The 19,817-nt window shown below is 42.0% G+C and overlaps 1 protein-coding gene and 1 long non-coding RNA gene across 3 annotated transcripts in view; one reads left to right on the top strand and one right to left on the bottom strand.

The window, feature by feature from the left end:
• Positions 1–7,464, bottom strand: part of LOC128410409 (uncharacterized) — a 34,997-nt gene extending 27,533 nt beyond the window's left edge. For both annotated transcript variants that reach the window (XR_008329496.1, XR_008329497.1), the window contains exon 1: positions 7,370–7,464. This is a non-coding gene — a long non-coding RNA (uncharacterized LOC128410409). The remainder of the gene's footprint in view (positions 1–7,369) is intronic.
• A 187-nt stretch (positions 7,465–7,651) lies between these two features.
• Positions 7,652–19,497, top strand: OSTM1 (osteoclastogenesis associated transmembrane protein 1). Its single transcript, XM_053381596.1, has 6 exons — positions 7,652–8,135; positions 12,198–12,312; positions 12,791–12,888; positions 15,072–15,233; positions 15,517–15,682; positions 17,193–19,497. Exons 1-6 carry the CDS (start codon positions 7,782–7,784, stop codon positions 17,246–17,248), a joined length of 951 nt encoding a protein of 316 aa, XP_053237571.1. The 5' UTR covers positions 7,652–7,781; the 3' UTR covers positions 17,249–19,497.
• Positions 19,498–19,817: the final 320 nt, after the last annotated feature.

The following is a 19,817-nucleotide window of genomic DNA, read 5'->3' as shown; positions in this document are numbered from 1 at the left end:
TGCCAATGGACTGAGGGGCTCCAAATGTATGCACTGTGAGAAAGTAATAGACTGTGGAAATTGACTAGCTTTAACTAGTAGTTGTAATTTGCTTAGGGAAAAACATGGCTTGGCCCTCACCCAGAGAAATTCCTTCCTTCTTTCTTGCCCTTTCCAACTGTTCCTAGGGCAGGAGTACAAGAGTATAAAATAACAAGTCAATAAATAAAATTAATATATCACAAATCATCTTTAAAAATGAAAGATCAAGTAGCAGCAAAATCCTCATACTGAGTTCTCAGATTTCACCCTACCCTGCAAAGCCTGGGCAAAGATGTGAATCTTCAACTAACTAAAAGTCTGCAAGGTTGTTAGTACAGTAGATGCATCTCTGAGGGAAGGTTATTCCTCAGGTGGCACACTGCTGTAGATGATGTCCTTTCATGTGCTATTAGTCCCCAAATTTCATTTAGCAGTGGGACTATGAGAGTAGGGCCTTCCCTGCAGATCTTAATGCCTGGGCAGGAATAGAATGGGTGATCAATAGGTATAAAATAAATTTTATGAATGTGGCAGCAGTGGTGGTGGAGGGCAACATGCAGATTAATGAGAGAACATTAATTTTATCACATTTATTTTACCACAGAGGCTGAATGGAAGTCCATCTGTTTAGATTTACCCTCATAATGAATAAATCCTGTTTATGCGAAAGTATGTTTTAATTGGTAGCGTGTAATGTATTCTGTCATTTGTATTGTAAGGTACATTGCAATGTATTTGATGGGGAAAGACTTCTGTCTGGTCAGGTGAAAGTTGGCTCAACTTTCTAATGGACTACTGCATTCTGATTTGAATGTGGAAGAAGTGGATTTAACAGCTAAATAATACTCAAATGTGGACAAAATTTCAGACACTGGCATGCATACTTGTCAAACGATCCTTGAGCAAGTAAGTTTCTTATTAATCACCTTGTTCCCATTTTGCCTGTTCCCTCTGTTTTGTTGTCCTTTGCTGGTGATTCTTCCTCTAGTTCCGCTATAATTTTGTATTTCAAAAATAAATTCTTCCTTTTCTTTACTAACTCATACTCCCATTGCTAAGAGTTCCCCTTTACTCCCTGCCCCCACTGATGGTTCTTTAGTTAATTCTTTCATTAATAGCTTGACTGGGCCATATCATTCTTGCTTGTTGGCTTGCCCTTATCTCATTTTACAGTTATTTTTGCCTTTTAATTCTTTGGCTTACCACATTTTTTCACCCTATAAATTTGAACATGCCAAATGAAGAGAAACGTCTTTCTCTTCCTTAGTTGCACAGTATCCCCTCCATATTTAAGATGTTGTTATTTGTTTTAAAGTTTTAATCCACTCTCTCCTTCTTTCTTCTTTGCTGTCATGATACAGTTGGTATACATATCATGGCACCGCTAAGGGTGTGTCTGCTGAGCAACAAACCTACAGTGGAAGAATGCTGACAGATATTTCTTCCAAGGTTCGAGCTCAGAGGAAACCTGTTTTCCTAGTTTAGAGCAGAGATCAGATTTGCACAACACTCATTTGCGAGTGTTGTATCAGTTTTGTGGTAACTTATCTCAAAACATAGAGGACTCAACATTTGATCCTGGTGCTGTAAATACTCTAGTTGAGGAACCAAGGTGAGTTGTGTTGAGGAGCAGACCTTATCCTGCTACTGAGGAATCTGAAACAATTCCTCTTTGAAGGGGCATATGAATGCAAATGAATTCTCATAGTTCCTTTATTCTTTGGGTTCTTTTATTCCTTCTAAATCATTTTTGGTTCTCTGTTTTGTTTGGCATGCTCTTCCTGTTGAGATACGACCCCCCTCATCCATTTTTCTTGTTCTTGTTGCATTATTCTTTTGATTGTAACTTTCAGGTAGGGCCATTTTCTATACAAAAAAACCATGTAGAGCACAACAATGGCAATAATAAAGTGTACAGAAAGCAAAATGTATCACATTGAAGACAAATTTCACATGATCATTACTTTTCCAAGCAGTCTTGTTTTGTAAGCAGCAAGTACTGTAATTCTTGTAAGTTGCACATACTGAAGAAAAAAAATCCCTTTCTGTCGTACTGTGCCTGTTCAAGTAATTACTGAAAGATAGTGGACAAGCCAGTACAAACTGCTTTTGAAAAAGAGTTCATAAGTGTATATGATTTTTGAGCATACATTATTGTCATTTAAAATTGTGCATCTTGAACTTATGCCAGTCAAAGAGTGGTATCCCGTACTATAATGTTTGCTTTGAATATGCTTTTATTCCTTTTTTCAATACTGTTTTGTTCTTTTCAGAAGGATCATCCTGTTCTCTTGTCATAAAAGATATCCAGTTTAACAGCTTTTCTTTCATTTTATAACGCATGGCACAATTATGGTTTAATTAAAAGCACATGAGTAAATGCAACTGGGAGCTTGTCAGAATCCTTAGAAATGACATACCACTAAATTGCTCAGACATAAAATCTTTTTCCTTCAAAATTGTGTAAACTTGTTACAAGAGGGTTCTTTTCAAAATAGTATGATTGCTTATTAAAACTGAACTCATTCCTTGTTATGCTTTCACCAACATACCCCCCCACCCTTGTTATTTTTTCAAGGGGGGAGCCAACAGGTGCATTAAAATAGCATTTTTATTGTGTTCAGCTTACAAAGAACATTATAAGTAAAATTTTCAAGGCAAAAAGCAGCTTCTACAGATGCCTTTTCCATTAGAATGTGCTAAAAAACCCAAAAAAAACCCAACCCAACCCCACCAAAACACACACACCAGCTACTGCTTCCTTCCCAAAATTAAAACTTGAGTCAAATATTACTATTCAATAATATCTGAATTCTGTTCCAAAAACTCATATCAAAAGTTAGCCACGTCATGTTCATTCTGGAACATATGTTTTCATTATTGTCAAACTTAAACCTGCATCACAAGGAATTAAATATTTTGCATTATTATCATCATATTTTTGATATTTTAAAGCATTCACTTTATAACATACAAGTGTCTCTGCACATTCTCATGAATTCAGTGATAATAGCTGAGACCTAGAGAGAAGCACATAGGTAGGAGAATGGTGGCACAATTATTTACAGAACTTTGCAGTGGCCAATGGCTAAAGAACAGAGCTTCACACTGGGCCAACTTAGTTATGTCTAAGACCATATATTTTGCATGCCACCTTTCCACAGTTCAAACCATGCTCAAGGCAGCTTACAACATGAAAACACACATAATTACAACATGAAAAAATACATAACTACAACATAACAAAAGCAGCCATAAACAATAATTAAAAGCATAAAAATACACAACAAAACTGAACAATGTCCACCTAAACCACAACAAGATCTAAAATAAAGATACAACCAACCAACATTAACAACTCCCCACCACCAACAAAACCCTCAAAATAACACCCAAGCCCAAGATAGATACTTGGGAGCAAACCACTGAACTAAGCAGGACTCGCTTATTTATTATAAACTTCATATTATGCTTAATGCTGCAATGCAAATACAAGCGGGCTACTTCTGAGTAAACAACACAATAGACCTGGTTTGCATGTAATGCTAAGCCAAACCATGGTTTAGCACAGATGCATGAGAGTGTGTAGGTTTCTAGGACTATCATGGCCACTTTGCTTTTTCTCTGGTCCTGCTGCTGTAAGCTAAGCCATGGTTTGGCTTGGTATGTCATCCAAACCTGAGCTTGTGGTTTGTCTTACTCCAGACAAACCATGAAGTACAACCAAGGCTTGTCCTTGGTTTACAATTCATGGTTTGTCTGAAAGAGGTAAACCATGAAACTAGATTAAAATTCATGCAAAGTCAAACCATGGCTTAGCTTACAGCAACTGGAGTAGAGGAAAAGTAGCCGTAATCTCTCTGGGAGCCTGCACACTCACATATTTGTGCTAAGCCATTATTTGACTTAGCGTTACATGCAAATTGAGCATTAAACTGGACTGGAAATTCCATTTTAAATAATGGATCAAGACGGTCATGCAACTCAAGTCCCATTTGCTCCATGAGACTTAGGTCACAATTCTGTGCAAACCTACATGGGAATATACTGGGACTTATTTCTGAGTCAATATGCATAAGTTTGTGGTGTTAGTTGTAACTAACTTTAGCAGGATCAGGGCCTAAAGTTCCACAAATTTATCACACTTTTAATACTTCAGAACTCAGGAAACATTGTGACCTAGCATACAATACTAACGGTTTATGCAGCTTTAAGACTACAACTTCTGTGAAGCTTTATGTCTGCAGAAAAACATCCACAAAAACACCTGGAGTGTTTAATTAAAGCGAGCAATTGACAATACTGAATGAATTAAGTGCAAACTGCAGATGGATATTGCGTGAAAATCTGCTTCTTGGCAATGGGGATAATGGATCTGGAATTCTTCCTGCAGATTTACAGGTTTTCGTTTTATTATCTGTTGACATTTTGAATCAAACTGAGAGGATGAATGAGGATCAAACACAGGTGACTCTGCATTATTTCGTCTCGCATCAAGGCAAGGCTGGCAGAAGGATGAAGCAACATTAAATACTGTGGTATCCCATAGTCCTTTTAAAATAAGCCTTTGTAGAGAGTTTTGCCATAAGTACAGAATGGGGCATGTCCTGATGTGGAACAGAGTTTGGCAGTGCAGTTTGTGATTTTATTTATTTCTACTATCATGGTAGGCTCACCAGAGGGAAGGGGCTCCATATTTTTGTGATGGTGGATACCTGCCCCCAAGAAAAAGATTTCCATGTGATCAAACCCATCACCGTCACACAGCCCAGGATCATTCTTTGAAAGGAAATGCAAAGATGCAAGGATAAACAAACAAACAACAATTAAAGTTTAAAAGCTTTATTTCCTAACTGAACTTTTTCACAGCTAGGGTGTCTTCTCCCTTATGGAGAGGAATCCTGGAAAAAGAAGAATATAAATAGGATGGACATATCCTGCCCAACCAGACTAGCCCTCAGTCACTCACATACCAAGGATGGGGTGATTCACAAAGAAAAGATCCTGGCCAGGGCTCCTTGTAGTAAGCAAAAATAAGAAGAGGAGAGGCATGAGACATGTTGCTTCTTTGGGTTTTAATGTGTAGACTTCTCCAAACTGGCACTGAGGGAGAACTGTTTTTATTGAGACATGGGATGAAGAGAAAAGTCCTAGCCCAGAGGACCCAGAATGTCATAAGGTTGCAAAAATGGCAAAATCCACTGCCAAAATACAAGTTTGTCTCAATATTGTCTTCCTCGCATACATGGGAACATCAATTACGCAGGCCTAGAGTTAAGTAGAAATGTCCAGGTTAATAGTCACATCTTGCATCTACAGCCTCTCCCCTGCTTTTTTGATCTCAGCCTCTGGAAGCAAATACCATTCCACATACACACCAACAAATGTATCCTTTCCGGTATGCAGTCACTAAGCAGCTGCTAACTACAGTACATTTTGGCTTGGTATCAACGTTACTGCTAGATGAACAACTGCAAAGCTTCATCTATTACGGTAAATTTTCAGCCTGTCTGGGTTACAGACACTTAACTTTAAAATGAAAGGATATGACAGATTTAAGAGATTTAATATATGTTTTAAAATATTAGATGTACCACAGAATGAATATATCATAAACACAAATGTTCTAAACAAGCATTGACTTACTATGTTGCCAAATGCACAAGTTGACCCCGTTGCCTCTGCTTTCTTGGGGGTTGCCAACTTTCTAGAACCATTTTTTAAACAATACAAGATGCATTTTAATTGTGATGCCAATTCTATTTATGTTTACTCAGAGGTAAGGGCTGTTACCAGTGGTAGCCCACAGTGCTAAGTAGACCCGTTGAAATTGATTGACATGACTAACTTAGGTCCATTAATTTCAGTAGGTCTAATTTAAGTAGTGATGTATGGAAGTGATAGCTGGACCATAAAGAAGGCTGATAGCCAAAGAAGTAATGCTTTTGAATTATGGTGCTGGAGGATACTCTTGAGAGTTCCATGGACTGCAAGAAGATCAAACCTATTCATTCTTAAGGAAATCAGCCCTGAATGCTCACTGGAAGGACAGATTGTGAAGCTGAGGCTCCAATACTTTGGCCACATCATGAGAAGAGAAGACTCCCTGGAAAAGACCCTGATGCTGGAAAAGATGGAGGGCACAAGGAGAAGGGGATGACAGAGGATGAGATGGTTGGACAGTGTTTTCGAAGCAACCAGCATGAGTTTGACCAAATAGTGGGAGGCAGTGGAAGACAGGAGTGCCTGGCGTGCTCTGGTCCATGGGGTCACGAAGAGTCGGACACGACTAAACGACTGAACAATAACAAATTTAAGTAGAACTTTGTTGGCTACAACTCAGTTTCCTGAGTTCCACAGGATTTACTGATGGATGTGTTCTTTTTTATTTTTAAATAATTTTCAAAAGAAGCACCAAACGAATCCATACACCACACAATATTAAAATACATAGCAATTTCCACCATTCATCGTCAGATCAATATATTACAAGAAAAAGCCATAACCACAACAACAAAATTCCCAAACACTAAACAGTCTATGATTCTAGGAAAGATAAACCAAGATGCCCCACAGGAAAAGCCCTAGCCCTTGCGACTGCCAGTTGTGTCTCACAGGGGCAGGGATAAGGGGCAGAGCCTCAGGAGGATGACTGGAGCAGGTGTGGAGGAATATACAGAAAGAGATCCATTTCAAGGTGGGGAAGATCCCATATATTATAGACACAGATAGCACAGGGACACCCCTTATACCAAAGAATGGCAAACCTGCCACAGCCAAGAGCACAGATTCCTCACTTCTACAGTTTCCCCCCTGGAGATCAGCGAGATGTTCCATTATCCCAAGAGGGCTTCAGAGGAAAACATGAAGGAACCTCGAGTTTCTGTTTTAACCATAAGATCCAACTCCTAGGGACTAAGGTCCCTGTGCCCACCCCATAAAATATTTGAGGGAGCTGCCCCACAAGTTAATGTGCATTGCCATTCAAATGGTGTGCGCGCGGCATGCATTGTGATCAATTATGCAGGGGGAGGCTTACTTCGGCCCCTCAATATTTTATTCAAGTTGGCACTCTGCTTGTAATTGAACGGAAAGAAAGTGCTCCAGAAAAACCCCATCACTTTTTCTCCAACGCGTATGCACTCCAACGCGTACGCAAGGGGGGGCACGGAGGGGCAGCTGCCCCCCATCAATAAAAATCAATATACTAAGGTTCGCCCCCCCGCCCACAAAAGGCCTGCCCCCCCCCAGCAAAAATCCTGGCTACGCCCATGATGCTATGCTATGATTTTAGTCCCAGGCAACTAAGGATGTTGTAGTTCATCTTTTCCATTCCACGCACGTTTACTAGCATTGAGGTGCCGACATACCGGTAGCTTTTGCTCCTATCGCCTTTCAGCGCAGCAAACCCCTCCGCAATCGAACAAGCCGCCAGCCCTCAAACCCCGCCTCCGGATCTGCCAGCGCATTCTCGCTGTACCCGCTGCGCCCTTCGGCCCCTCCCCTTCTCGCGGCCGACGCTCCTACCTTATGACGCGTCGAATGCCCGGCACCCAATGAGACGCCGCGCCGGGCCTCGTTCCCGAATGTTGACAGCGCTTCCTCTCCCCACCCCCCGCCAGCCCTGCGCGCGCTCACTTCCCTGTTGCACGTGACCTGGTTTCGCTTCTGCAAGCGGCGGCGGCGTTCGGCAGGCAGGAACCAAGGGCGGCTTTCCTTCTGCCTCCCGCTTCTCCCCGAGCGCGGCGCGGGTGGCGGCGATGGGCCCGGCCGCACTCTTGCTGCTGCTGCTGCTTCCCGGCGCTCTGCTGGGCCTGTGCTCCGCAGGGAGCGGCTGGGAGGAAAGTGCCTGGGGAGGCCGGCGCCGCCCTCTGTCCTGGGAGCTGCTGGAGGCGGCGGACCTGGCGTCGCTGGGCTCGGGGCTCGCGGGGGACCTGCTGGACGCGCAGCTGGAGCCGGAGTGCCGGGAGCTCTTGGCCGCCTTCGCCAACAGTAGCGCCACGCTGACGGGCTGCCTTGCGCGGAGCGCCCGGCCTGTAAGGCTCTGCCAGAACTGCTACCGCCAGTTCCGGGACGCCACGGAGCAGTACGAGAACATCGCCCGGGTCGTCGGGGTGCGTTTTCCTTCGCGTGCCTTTGGCTAGCGTCTGCTGCAGAAAGACGGGGCAGGGCTGGGGCAGGTGGGCGCGGGGACGTAGCTTCCAGGGTCTTCTAGTGTGTCTTGCGCTTCTGATAAACCGACTAACAATCCTCTGTGGCGTCTCAAAAAGAGCCCGTAGGAGCTTTTGCCATAAAAACGCTTTAGCTTTTTTGTTTTTGCTGTTACGACAAACGTGGTTTCCCCTCTGGGAAAGAGTGTTTCTGATGGGTTGCAACAAGGAGTTCCTGTTGCTTTCTGTGAAGCTGTAGGCGTATTGGAAACTTATTTGTCTTTGGCCAAACAACCAACAGCAACCCATACTGTAGTTCCCAGAATGAAAGTTCTCCCAAACGGTAACAGTGGGGAAGTATTCTGGCAGTGGGACCCTAAGCATGTCTTTCTGGAGTAAGTTTTAACTGAATTCGGTGGCACTTATTCCCATACAAGTTGATTTAAGATTGAAGGCTTAGCTGGGGCCTTCTCCCTGGTTGCTGTGGGATGAAACCAGAGGCCTGCTTTTTACCGGGAACTATGAAGAGAGGAGAATAGTACCAGCTTGTTCTTCTCCTACCTTGAAAGGTTAAAAGTTGAGGAGGGAAGGTCTCCGGGTTGCAAACTGATATGTTTACCTATATCCTTACACTCATTTTTGCTCCTGCTGATACACAGTGCCTGATGGAATTAAAAGGTATACCAGTTGCAGCCTAGTGGACTAGCTGGATTTGACAACTAGCTTGGCAAGGCAGACTGAATACAAACACAAAATTAAGGCACACATGAGCAAGCTGTGGGTTTCCAGCTTTCCTTTTTCACATAAAATCTGAGGCAGGCCTGCGCAACTTGTGTCCCACCTAAGCTAAGTACTGCTCCTCAGCCATATATTGTGGCCTGTTGAATGCGTCACATTCTCTGTTTTAGCAGCCCCAGGCAAGCACAAAAACAAGAGAGTGATTGAATCCTTGGTGGGGCATAATAGATGACCATTGAGCTATATTCAGTTTGGTGGGACACATGTTTTGCAGGATCTGAAATAAGAGTCAAGAACAATCTACTGAAAACTTGTCTGTATCTGGAAAATGTTTGTAGTTTCGTTAGCCTCTTCTATATATTGTCTATGAAGAGACCAGTCACTACTTTGGCTCAGCAGGCACTTGAAAGGAAACAAGAAGTGGCCTTTAACAGCTGGAAAAGAAGTATAGGTCTGACTAATTCTATCATTGAATTTCAGTCGGTCACATGCGGGAAAAATCACTTCACTGGGGAGAATAACACATGGAAAATATTGATTTGGGATTGAGTACTTGCGTGTGCATTCTGCAACTTCTGCTGTTGGATATCTGCCTTAGACGGTATGACCTCTTCCACAGTGGAAGGGCAGCTCTTCCTGGTCAAAGTAAATATAGGTTCTTCCTCTTGACTTGTGGATGAGGCAAGATTGGATCACAGCTGACTGTAAGGCCACATTTTACATATACCTTACAGTAGGAAAAAATGTAATTCTTGGAGGACTTTACCTCTGCAGGATGTTTGCTTTTGTTTTATTTACTAAATATATACCTCATTCATCAACTATAAGAATTCTTAGAGCAGCTAACAAGTTAACATCATAAGTATTTATGTACAGTGGTACCTTGCTACTCGAATGGCTTGGCTCCCAAACAAATCAGCTTCCGAACGCCGCAAACCTGGAAGGAAGTGTTCCGGTTTGCAAGTGTTTTTTGGAAGCCGAACGTCCCCCACTGCTTCAGATTGAGCGCAGAAAGCTTCTGCAGCCAATCGGAAGCCGCACTTGGTTTTTGAATGGTTTCGAGAGTCGAACGGACTCCCAGAATGGATTAAGTTTGAGGACCAAGGTACCACTGTATGTTGATCAACATACAGTGGTACCTTGGGTTACAAACACCTCGGGTTACAGACTCCGCTAACCCGGAAGTAGTACCTCGGGTTAAGAACTTCACCTCAGGATGAGAACAGAAATCGTGCGGCGGCAGCAGGAGGCCCCATTAGCTAAAGTGGTACCTCAGGTTAAGAACAGTTTCAGGTTAAGAACAGACCTCCGGAACGAATTAAGTTCGTAACCAGAGGTACCACTGTACTTTGGCTTTAAGTTTGTATGGTTTTAAAAGAGGATTAGACAAATTGATGGGGGATAAGACTATCAGTTACTATACCTCCAAATGCCAGTTGCTGGGAATCACCAGTGTGGAGAGTAGTGTGCTCAGGTCCTGCTTTGGGGCTTCCCATGAGCATCTGGTTGGCTGCTGTGAGAACAGGATGCTGGACCAGATGGGTCATTGGCCTGATCCGGCAAGCCCTTCTAATGTTTTTGTAAAAAGAAATTAAAATTTGCAAAAAGAACAATAAAAAAAATTAATAGCAAAAGTTCCCTCAGAATAGCCATAAAAGCTCATTTAGCTGCTTAACGAGAAATAACTTCCTCTTTATTAGCTATGATTATTTTATCATTATCAACAGTCATCTACAGTAAGATGTCCCACCAAGGATTCAGTCACTCATTTGTTTTTGGTGCTGCCTTGTACTGCCAGACCAGAATGTCAAGTACCTGGCAGGCCACAGTTTATGGTTGATGAACTGTATTCAGCTTGGGTGGACCACAAGTTGTGCAGGCCTGCCTCAGCCTGAAAAAATAAAAATGTTTTCATTTGCCATCTAAATTACAGTAGGTGCCTCATGAGTTTTCTTGGGGAGGACACTGAAGCAGTCATTGAAAAGGTGCTCTCTCTGGTTCCTAGGTGCTTATTATAACAGTGTCCAGGCAGACCATTGTGGGAGAATGTTGTCTAGCTAATGCAGATGGTAGTAGGGGGTTCACCCTTTTGATTATTGCCCTGATCAAGAAAACTCAGCCTATGGAAATTTCAGGTTTAGCCACCTGAAAGAATCTTTGCATCTTTTCCACTCTGAGCAATTTGAACCTGGAAAGTTGTAAATAAAATTAACTTATGCCCTGCCTTTTGGCAAGTTCCCTCAATGTCACTTACAAAGCAAATCCATATAAAACATAATAATTAACATATAAAATGAAAGTACCCGTACAAACAACAACAAAATGGCAAATGAATAGCATGATTAAGAATATTAAGCAGGAACAACCAAAGATGGGAAATGGAATTGCTTTGAGTGACAGATCACAAATATGAGCTGATACGGACAGACCCTTAAGCTGTGGTCCTCAAACTTTTTAAACTGCTGCCAAGTAGATGTAACGGACCAAAACTAACAAGATTAAATCAGTCTAAGCCTAGCACTCCAATTTTGCTGGTTTCTGGATTGTAATGTAAGCTACAGTCAGTGGTTTAAGTTTCCCTTTTTCCGCTTGTGCACTGTTTGTAGGGCCTTTGTGGAGGGCCTGTCTCTCAGTGGTGGAGCGTAGGTACTGGGTTTAGAAGATCCCAGGTTCAGTTTGTAGTTGAAAGAATCTCAAGCAACAGGTTTGGGGAAAATCTTTGCCTGAGACAGTGGGGAGGTGGTGCCAGCAAAGGCAACATGGGGCTAGACAGATCTGGGTTGGTATAAGGCAGATTCCAGAGTTCTCCTTAGAATATACTTAAGACTGATTTGGGCAGCTTATAGTCAAAACAGCATTCTAGCTCAGTCTCCCCCATCCCAGTACTCTACAGATGTTTTGGACTATAAATCCCATCAGTCCCAGCCCAGCGGTCAAGAATGGGGGGAATTGTGATCCAGAACATCTGGGGAGCACCAACTTGGGGTAAGCTGTTCTTGTTTCTTCCTTTCTTTTGCTGTCCTGTTTTTCTTGTCCCATAATTAAAGCATTATATGGAGTATTTCTCCTTGCCTGCAAGAGGCAGGTTGGCTTGCTTTTTTGAGTCATTTTCAATTATTTCCTCTGTGTACACTTTGGAGGAGTTGCTTGTTAAGATACCATGGTCTGAATGACACACACACACACACACACACACACACACGTGTGTGTGTGTGTGTGTGTATATATATATATATATGTATACGTATATATGAATGTATAACAATCTCTCTCTGTCCCTTCTTTCAGAATGCTACCAAGAGTAACCCTTGTGCCAAAAGTCTCTTGATGTCGGATAGACTGCAGATAGTTGTGGTCCTGGATAAGTTTTTTAATGACACATGGCAAAAAGCAAACTGTGCAAGTATGTACTCTGTCTACTTCATTGCTGAATATCTGTGTTGTGTATATTTACCTGATTTCTTACTTTCAAGCTACTTGTCCTGGGAGTAACCAAGTCCTTAATAATACGCAATGAAGGGAGAGTAACTCCCTATCCATATAATGGTCCCACTCCAAATTGCCCCCAGTCCAACATTTTGGGCTAGGGAAAGGGAGGACCACCTGCTTGGCAACGGTGTTAGAAATCTGCAAGCAGAGATGCTATTCGTCTTGTAACTTAAAGGAGAACAGTGATGATTGGGTGTTCCTAAATCATCTACATCTGAGAGCATCCTTAGACTACCTGTGAATTTGAGCATCGGTATGAAAATAAAATGTATGGATAAGAAAAGAAAAGAAAAGCATAAATGAGCAAGATCTTAAATGTGAATATCCCTTAGCCAAAAACAACCCTCTGGAAGCAGTTGCTGGGGTATATTGACATTTGTCTTCTTTCACAGGTTGTTTAAAGAACAACAGTGAAGGCTTATCGAATAGTACAGAGATGTTCCTGGCCTTATTCAATGAATCATTGGCATGCTTTGAACACAACCTCCAGGTATCAGTACCTGTTTATGTAAGGGTACAGTTGAGCCCTCTAATTGTGTAGTGAAAATGTTTTTGGTGGGCTTTTTTTTCCAGAGAAAAATGCGGCGAATGTAATTCTCAAACTCTTATGCAGTTTAGGCAGGTAGAACAATTATCTATAAAACGCAGGTGTTCACAACTGGGAGAACAAAATGCATTCTAATTAATGTTCACCTCCATTTCATATGCAATTATGGCGCTGTTTTGGTCTCACAATAGTTGGTAATTATATAGGAAGAGTCGTGTAATCTCTGCATATAGTAAATCACTTTCTTTCCTTATTCTGGGCCTTGTCACCTCTTGATTTAACTATATGGGTTTTCTGTTGTTTTGTTATAGTATGAGTTTAGCCATAGCTGAATACATTTAACTGAATGCATTTTTGAAAGTTGGGTTTTAACATGTCTGCAAATGAGTCGTGAAATATTTCTAATCTGGTATCATAGGGATGTTGCAATGGCTGCCTTCTAAAAAATGATCCACCTTAAGTTCAGTGCAATTGTGCAGCCAGGTTTAGGGTTTTATATTGGTTTTCCACCCTAAGCTTAATTTAGATCAGCACAAAATAAATAAATAGAGTAATTGATAGCAATGGAGCTGTTTACATGATAGTAAAATTAAAGCCACAAGACTAAAATGGTTTAATTGGCTTTCATTAGGTGTTGTTCAACACTAGTCATACTCAAGAACAGACCCATTGAAATTGGTTAACTTAAGTCCATTGATTTCAGTAGGTCTGTTTTGAGTATGGCTAACATTGGATAGCATTCTAGGCAATTAATGTGGAATTGCCATGGTTCCTCCACTCATGGGGCATCCACACAATGCCATTATCCTATCATTTCCCTGTATTTTCCATGTGGTCCTCTTATTTTTTTTTACCCTTTGAAGAGCTGACCTCCAAGTCATGCAACAGTGCTTTGCAAAGGCCGTTCCATTTCAAAAGTATTTTACCATGCACCTTGTGGAGGAGAGATGTTGGAGAATTGCTTACCCAAAATCTCTTTAGGTGTGCAGAGCATAGTACTTTAGACATTTGGCCTGAAAGAATGTATACCTGGAGTATGGCTGCTTTAGGATTGAGTGATTAGCAAAGCTCTAATTTAAAATTTCAGGTACGTGTCATTATTTCAACTGACAGCTACATCTTACTGCCACACTATTGTTTGAAATAAGTTCCCTTTGCTTTCTTTAGAAAGCACTGCCAGATAAGTGTGCTTAGTGCCCCATGCCTTCATAATGTTGGTTGCCTGCTCAAGATTGTGCGTGTTTATAAGATCCTGGTAGCTACTCTTTGTCTACAATCACATTCTCACTGATGGAAAATGTAGAGAGTTTCCAGTACATGCCTGTCTGTCTCTTCTCCTTTTTTTATCGATGATCCAAGTATCAAATGTTAAAATGTGCTGTTGTGATGGGTTCTGCGATACCAAAACAAGCCACCTATTGTTGATGTACAGTCATTAGCGTAACTGCTTTGCATTTATGTTGGAATAGTCAGTAGCTATTGAATAATGAGCGTTGTCAGCGGGTGGTAAATGAAAGTAATAGCACAAGTTGGACAAAAATGGATAAACTGACAGCTTGAAAACATACAAATGAAGTTCACCCAGAGCCCTGCAAATAAGCCTCTATTTAGTGCATTTTGAAGTACAACATGTCTCCTTCGTCTGCCTTTTCTGCCTAGCTGTGTCTTAACTTAGCTGCTTCCCTCATTTAAGCTGACTCATCATTTTCTCTTTGGACACCATCATATGACAAATGTTTTTGTTTTGTGAGCCGCCCAGACAGCTTATATACAGTAGCCACCACAAAACATACATTCACTTAATGAATAAAACAATATTGGAAGGATTTGGCTTTCACAGATCCTTGCCTTTGATATTAATGGGATCTGGTTGGCCTTGCTGGATCGCCAAATTAAAGAGTTAAACAAACCCACTCAGAGAGCTAAAGCTTTATTTTCATATCTCCCTTCTAGTTTTATGAATGGATATGGCAGAGAAAGATTGGTTTTGGTGCAGTCTGGGAAGCCTTTATCTGAAAACCTGAGCCAGTTTTCATTTATTTTTTTCTGATTTGTGTGATGCTTAAGAATCTGCTGGATTCCATATCCATCTTTTGTAACACTTAATTTCCTGGTTGAATCTATAGCGGCAGGAGGACAATGCACCACCAGGTAACTACACAGAAGTTTGCAAGAAGTGCAATGTCACATATGAAAAGTTAAATGCCATGTACAACACGATGCAGGAGAGTGAGAAGAAAGGTGAATCTGAAGAGCAGGCCCATTTGTGCATTGATGTGGAAGATGCAGTAAGTTTTCCTTCCCTTCATTTCATGTTGCGCGCCCCGTACTCCTTCATATTACCCACTGTCCTTTCTGTAATGTTTTAAAATGTAAAAAATTAAGGTTTTATTGCCTTTCAAACTCAATGTGGTTTGTTAATAACTGCAATAGAGCATTCCTAGCCTCCGATCAGCACTGCTGGAAGGGGATGGGATGAGGCAGAGCACATGCTGCCGCTCGTGGCTGCATCCACACAAATGCGGATGATTCTCCCTGAAGACTTAAGACCTGGAGTTTCCTTCTTTCTAGATGAATATTACGCGAAGGCTTTGGAGCATGACTTTCAACTGCTCCGTCCCCTGCAGCGATACAGTGCCAGTGATTGCAGTTTCGTCCTTCATTCTCTTTTTGCCAGTTGTTTTCTACCTCAGCAGCTTCCTTCACTCGAAGCAGAAAAAACGTATCCTGTTTCTGCGTAAGTAAAATCAGTTCATTAATTTATTTATTTTTAAAGGAATCGGTGGTGATGAAAAGATCGCCTGCAAGTTGCATTTTTGTAACAAGGCTGCACCCACAGCACATGCAGTGCAGCCATTCCAGCCAGATGTGAATAATTAGGACCTGAAGTTGTAGCCAACTAACTATTGTTTTGAGTAGACTCGTTGAAATTAACATTCACGACTAGCACAAGTCCATTAATTTCAATGGATCTACTCTTGAGTAATACTTAGTTGAAAACAAACCAGTGTCTCTGCCCTTCTGGCACCCTAGTGTGCCCCTGGGTGACTTAGAAAACCAACCAAGACACCAGTGAAGGAGTGTGGGTGGAAGTGGAGGTGCATTGAACCAAGCAAGCTCCTTAGGATCTGGCTGCCTTTCTTTCTTGCCAGAAGGCTGGTGTGAGAAGTGAGAGTTTGCATTGACCCCTCTGAGCCAAAGCACCGGGGTGGAACTCAGCATAACACTAAGTGTGTGCACAGAATGAGGTCCATGGTGCATTGAGATTGTTCAGCTTTCTTCTTCCCACATGCATACCCCCTAAATAATAATAATAATAATTTATTTTTTATACCCCACCCATCTGGCTGGGTCCCCCCAGCCACTCTGGGCGACTGCCAACAAAACACTAAAATACAATAAACCTATTCTGCATTTCTCCCGTTCTTCAGAGCAGATTTAGGGGGGCATGCATGGGTTTGCAGGGTGGGGGTTGGAGTCCTGTTGCACAAGCAGACATCCTTCCATGCAGGCAACAACTTAGTTGAATCCCACCCTTGGACTTCAGTGGCTGGCCAGATGGTAGTAACCAATGGCTGATAATGAAGCAAGCCCCTCTTGTTTTTTATAAGGCAGCGGATGGTATGGTTCAGGAGCTTAATGCCTGCAGGTCATGGTTGCACCAGGGGATATGCCGTCTGAGGCCATAGTAGGTGGCTTTGGCTAGGTTGACTACACACTAACAAAATTTGCTGCAGCCTTTTCATTGAGTCATTAGGCACAGTGACCTAATTTTCATAAATGTCAGCAGACTGGAATCTTGTCTAGTTGGGTTAACTTGTTTCCCAAAATCAGATCCAGTCAACTGATCAGCATGTAGAAGGTGTATTTTGTCTAGTTGGGTTAACTTGTTTCCCAAAATCAGATCCAGTCAACTGATCAGCATGTAGAAGGTGTATTTTGAAAACCCGTTGCATAAATGCACCCCAGTACTGTTCTACTTAACTCCATGACCTCAGAGTCAAAGCAGATCCCAATGTAGATCTTTATTCCTCTCATGTTCTAGATCTTCACCCATCCCGTCTTCCCTGTGGGGGAGTGGGGCGCCATTTTGTGGTTTGCCTCAGGTGCTGAAATGTCTTAGGCCAGCCCTGCTTAGAAGGATCTTGCTTGTGGGAACTGTTTGGTTGTGTCTTCTGGCTTGGATCTCGTATGTGAATATTTTATGTTGAGATGTGGGATTTTAAACACTCTCCTTCGTTTTCTAGCCAAGCGGATCCAGTCAAATGCCAATTTTGTGAACATACAAGACAAATGCAACTGAACCTGCAGAATGCAGACTTGGATGAATATTTATATACTGATCTGAAAGCGATTCATTCTGGTTTAGGCTTGTGCTGTGAGGTAACAAAGAAAACAACATGCAACACTCGGATGGGTCCATTAATTGAAAACGTTGGCGTAACACTGTATGATCTTCCTGCTAGAAACAGATGCATTTCCAGCTCCATCTGCACTTGTGCTTTTGAGTCATTTGCTTTCTGATGGCTAGCTTTGGAACACATTCCTGTCCTTCACATTGGATTGATAGCAATCCAGTTTTAATTTCCACATATGATGACTTTACAGGTTCACAACCTTTGCTATTATTTAGTAACATTCTTGCTTGTCACCAGTGTGTTTATTTTTTTTTAAAAGAAAGATGTTGTCAGAAAATGAAATTAGATCTACTGCCTTAACTGATTATGATACTTTGCAACTTTCAGTTCTCATATGTCTTAGGTATGACCCCCTCATACCAAATCGTTTTTTGAAATGCTGCTTAGCTCATTGACATAGTTTATACACTTTGAAATACTAAGCTGTTGGCAACATATATGTCAAAACTACTGATCATCTGAATTATGTAATCTTTGTGGAATTTCGCTACGGCAGAAACCTTATGTCTCAATTACTGCTATGGATGAGGTTCCAAGCCATTGAATGCTATACTTCAGAGAATTGTATTTACATGAATCGGGGTTGTTTGAGAGTAGTAATGGTAGAAATTGCACTAGCTGAGGCATTAATGCTAAACAGGGTTCATTGCTTTGCTCACCACCAAACCCAGTGTTTCTAAAAAAAGTGGCTGTATATTTAAAAGTACATAGTATAAATATATTTCTTGGTACTACAGAGGTATTTTTGCTATTTTTGTATATATTGCCATGGGGTAGTCAGAGTAAAGAAAAATGAATGGAGATAATGAGTGCTAGGCAACAAATTAGTTGCCCTAGTGCAGGGATTAGCCCTAGCACTGTGGGTTTTACCCTTTCCCCCCATGCAGTTCCTAAATCTGCTCCAGAGGGTTGGGGGAACTCCTGGAACCTATCTAAGGGATGTGCTAGAGGATGACGGGGACAACATTCTGCTGCACAGGGAGAAATCCTCGCAGGAGTAGAACAGTCACCTTACAACTGTGTTGCATACAACCGTCTGAATTGCTTGGCCTAGAACTTATACGGGCTTACAGCAGAGGTTTCCAAACTGTGTGTCGTGACAAGTTAGTGTGTCAGCGGCAGTGTGTAGTTGTGTCGCACAGACGCTCCCGCATTCCTCCCAGGGCTGGAAAGGGAGTGGGCAGCCCGCCGGTTTGCTAGTAAAAGTGAATTACAATGTTGCGAAACTGTGCAACTGTCTAAAAAGTATGTCACCAACATGAAAAGTTTGGAAAGCTCTGGCTTATAGCCTCAACAAGTTCATGTATATTTATGGGAAGTATTGGGTTTTTTACACAGATATTTTATGAAGATTTCTGAAGTTGATAGTATTTTGTAGCAAATGAGGCACCAATTTTTCTGTCATTTTAACAAGGTATAAGCAAACTAGGACCTCTGATTTTCAGGGTCTTATATTAAGGCAGAGCTTAGTGCACCTCGTTTCCCCCCCCTTGAAACCACTATCGGACTAAACATAAAAGTGTGGTGCTCAGCAGCTTCTCTTCTCTCATCCTCCACTCCCCACCCCATGGTTTTCTGTGGCTTCAAATACATTTAGAGCAGAAGTATGTTATGAGGTATTGCACTGTTTTTACAGATATATGTAATTCAGCCTTTTGGTGCAATTTGAAGACTGGTGTGGGGGTGGGAATTTCCCCTTTCCTCCCTACTCCCCATTAAAAATGCTGCTTGTGTTATTTACCTTTTCCATAGTGGGAGTCAAGGTGGTTTTCCTCAAGGGGGGGGGAAGGGTTGATGCTGTTCTCTACTCCAGAATTCCACTTCAGAGGGCATCCTGAGTGGCTGAATTGTGTGAAAAGAAAGGAAGAATAATGAAGCTGCACATGACATGTAGTTCTATCCTTGGATTCAAATGCTAATGACACGAGGGAGTAAGTGGGACTGGCTTCCCACTGCTTGTGTTTGGAGTTTATATGAATATCACTGAAATCTGGGCCATCCTGGATGTTATATGTGTGTGTGAACTGGAATAATTAGTGCTTATTGTTGGGACACAAGGTTGAAGACACTGATACTTGGCAATCAAAAAGTGCCACCCTGCAGCCAACATGGAATAAAGTAGTAGAAATCTGGACTCTGTCGCAGTTGTCTTTTTAAGAAAAATGTCACAAGTAAAGCAACCGTGAGGCTTCTTTCTAACCCCCTAACATATTTTTGGATTTCACTGTAGCTGTTACTAGATTGGAGATTTAGGAGCAGGTGAGATTAAAACGTTAAGTTCTGACAGGGGTCCAATGGTCCAGAAGGCAGTTTCTGCACATCCTGTGTGGAGGGACAGAGGGGCAGATGGGGCTTCTCAACCTGGTAAGGTAGCCCATCTAGGAGAAGGAAAACTGATCCTAAACCTTCACTGCCTTGTGGCTATACTCGCTCGTGAAAAAGGCTTTAGAAGTG

This window comes from Podarcis raffonei, chromosome 3 (assembly GCF_027172205.1).
Source record: "Podarcis raffonei isolate rPodRaf1 chromosome 3, rPodRaf1.pri, whole genome shotgun sequence".
Lineage (NCBI taxonomy): Eukaryota > Metazoa > Chordata > Lepidosauria > Squamata > Lacertidae > Podarcis > Podarcis raffonei.
The sequence above is the reverse complement of the archived record's forward strand: the minus strand, read 5'-3'. Positions and strand labels throughout refer to the sequence as shown.

What these genes read in the sequence shown, in the direction of transcription:
- OSTM1 (XM_053381596.1), top strand. Translation starts at nt 7,782, where the DNA reads ATGGGCCCGGCCGCACTCTTGCTGCTGCTGCTGCTTCCCGGCGCTCTG. An exon ending in GCATTGATGTGGAAGATGCA is followed by an intron (nt 15,234 to 15,516) that starts GTAAGTTTTCCT and finishes CCTTCTTTCTAG; the next exon opens with ATGAATATTACGCGAAGGCT. An exon ending in AAAACGTATCCTGTTTCTGC is followed by an intron (nt 15,683 to 17,192) that starts GTAAGTAAAATC and finishes TTCGTTTTCTAG; the next exon opens with CCAAGCGGATCCAGTCAAAT.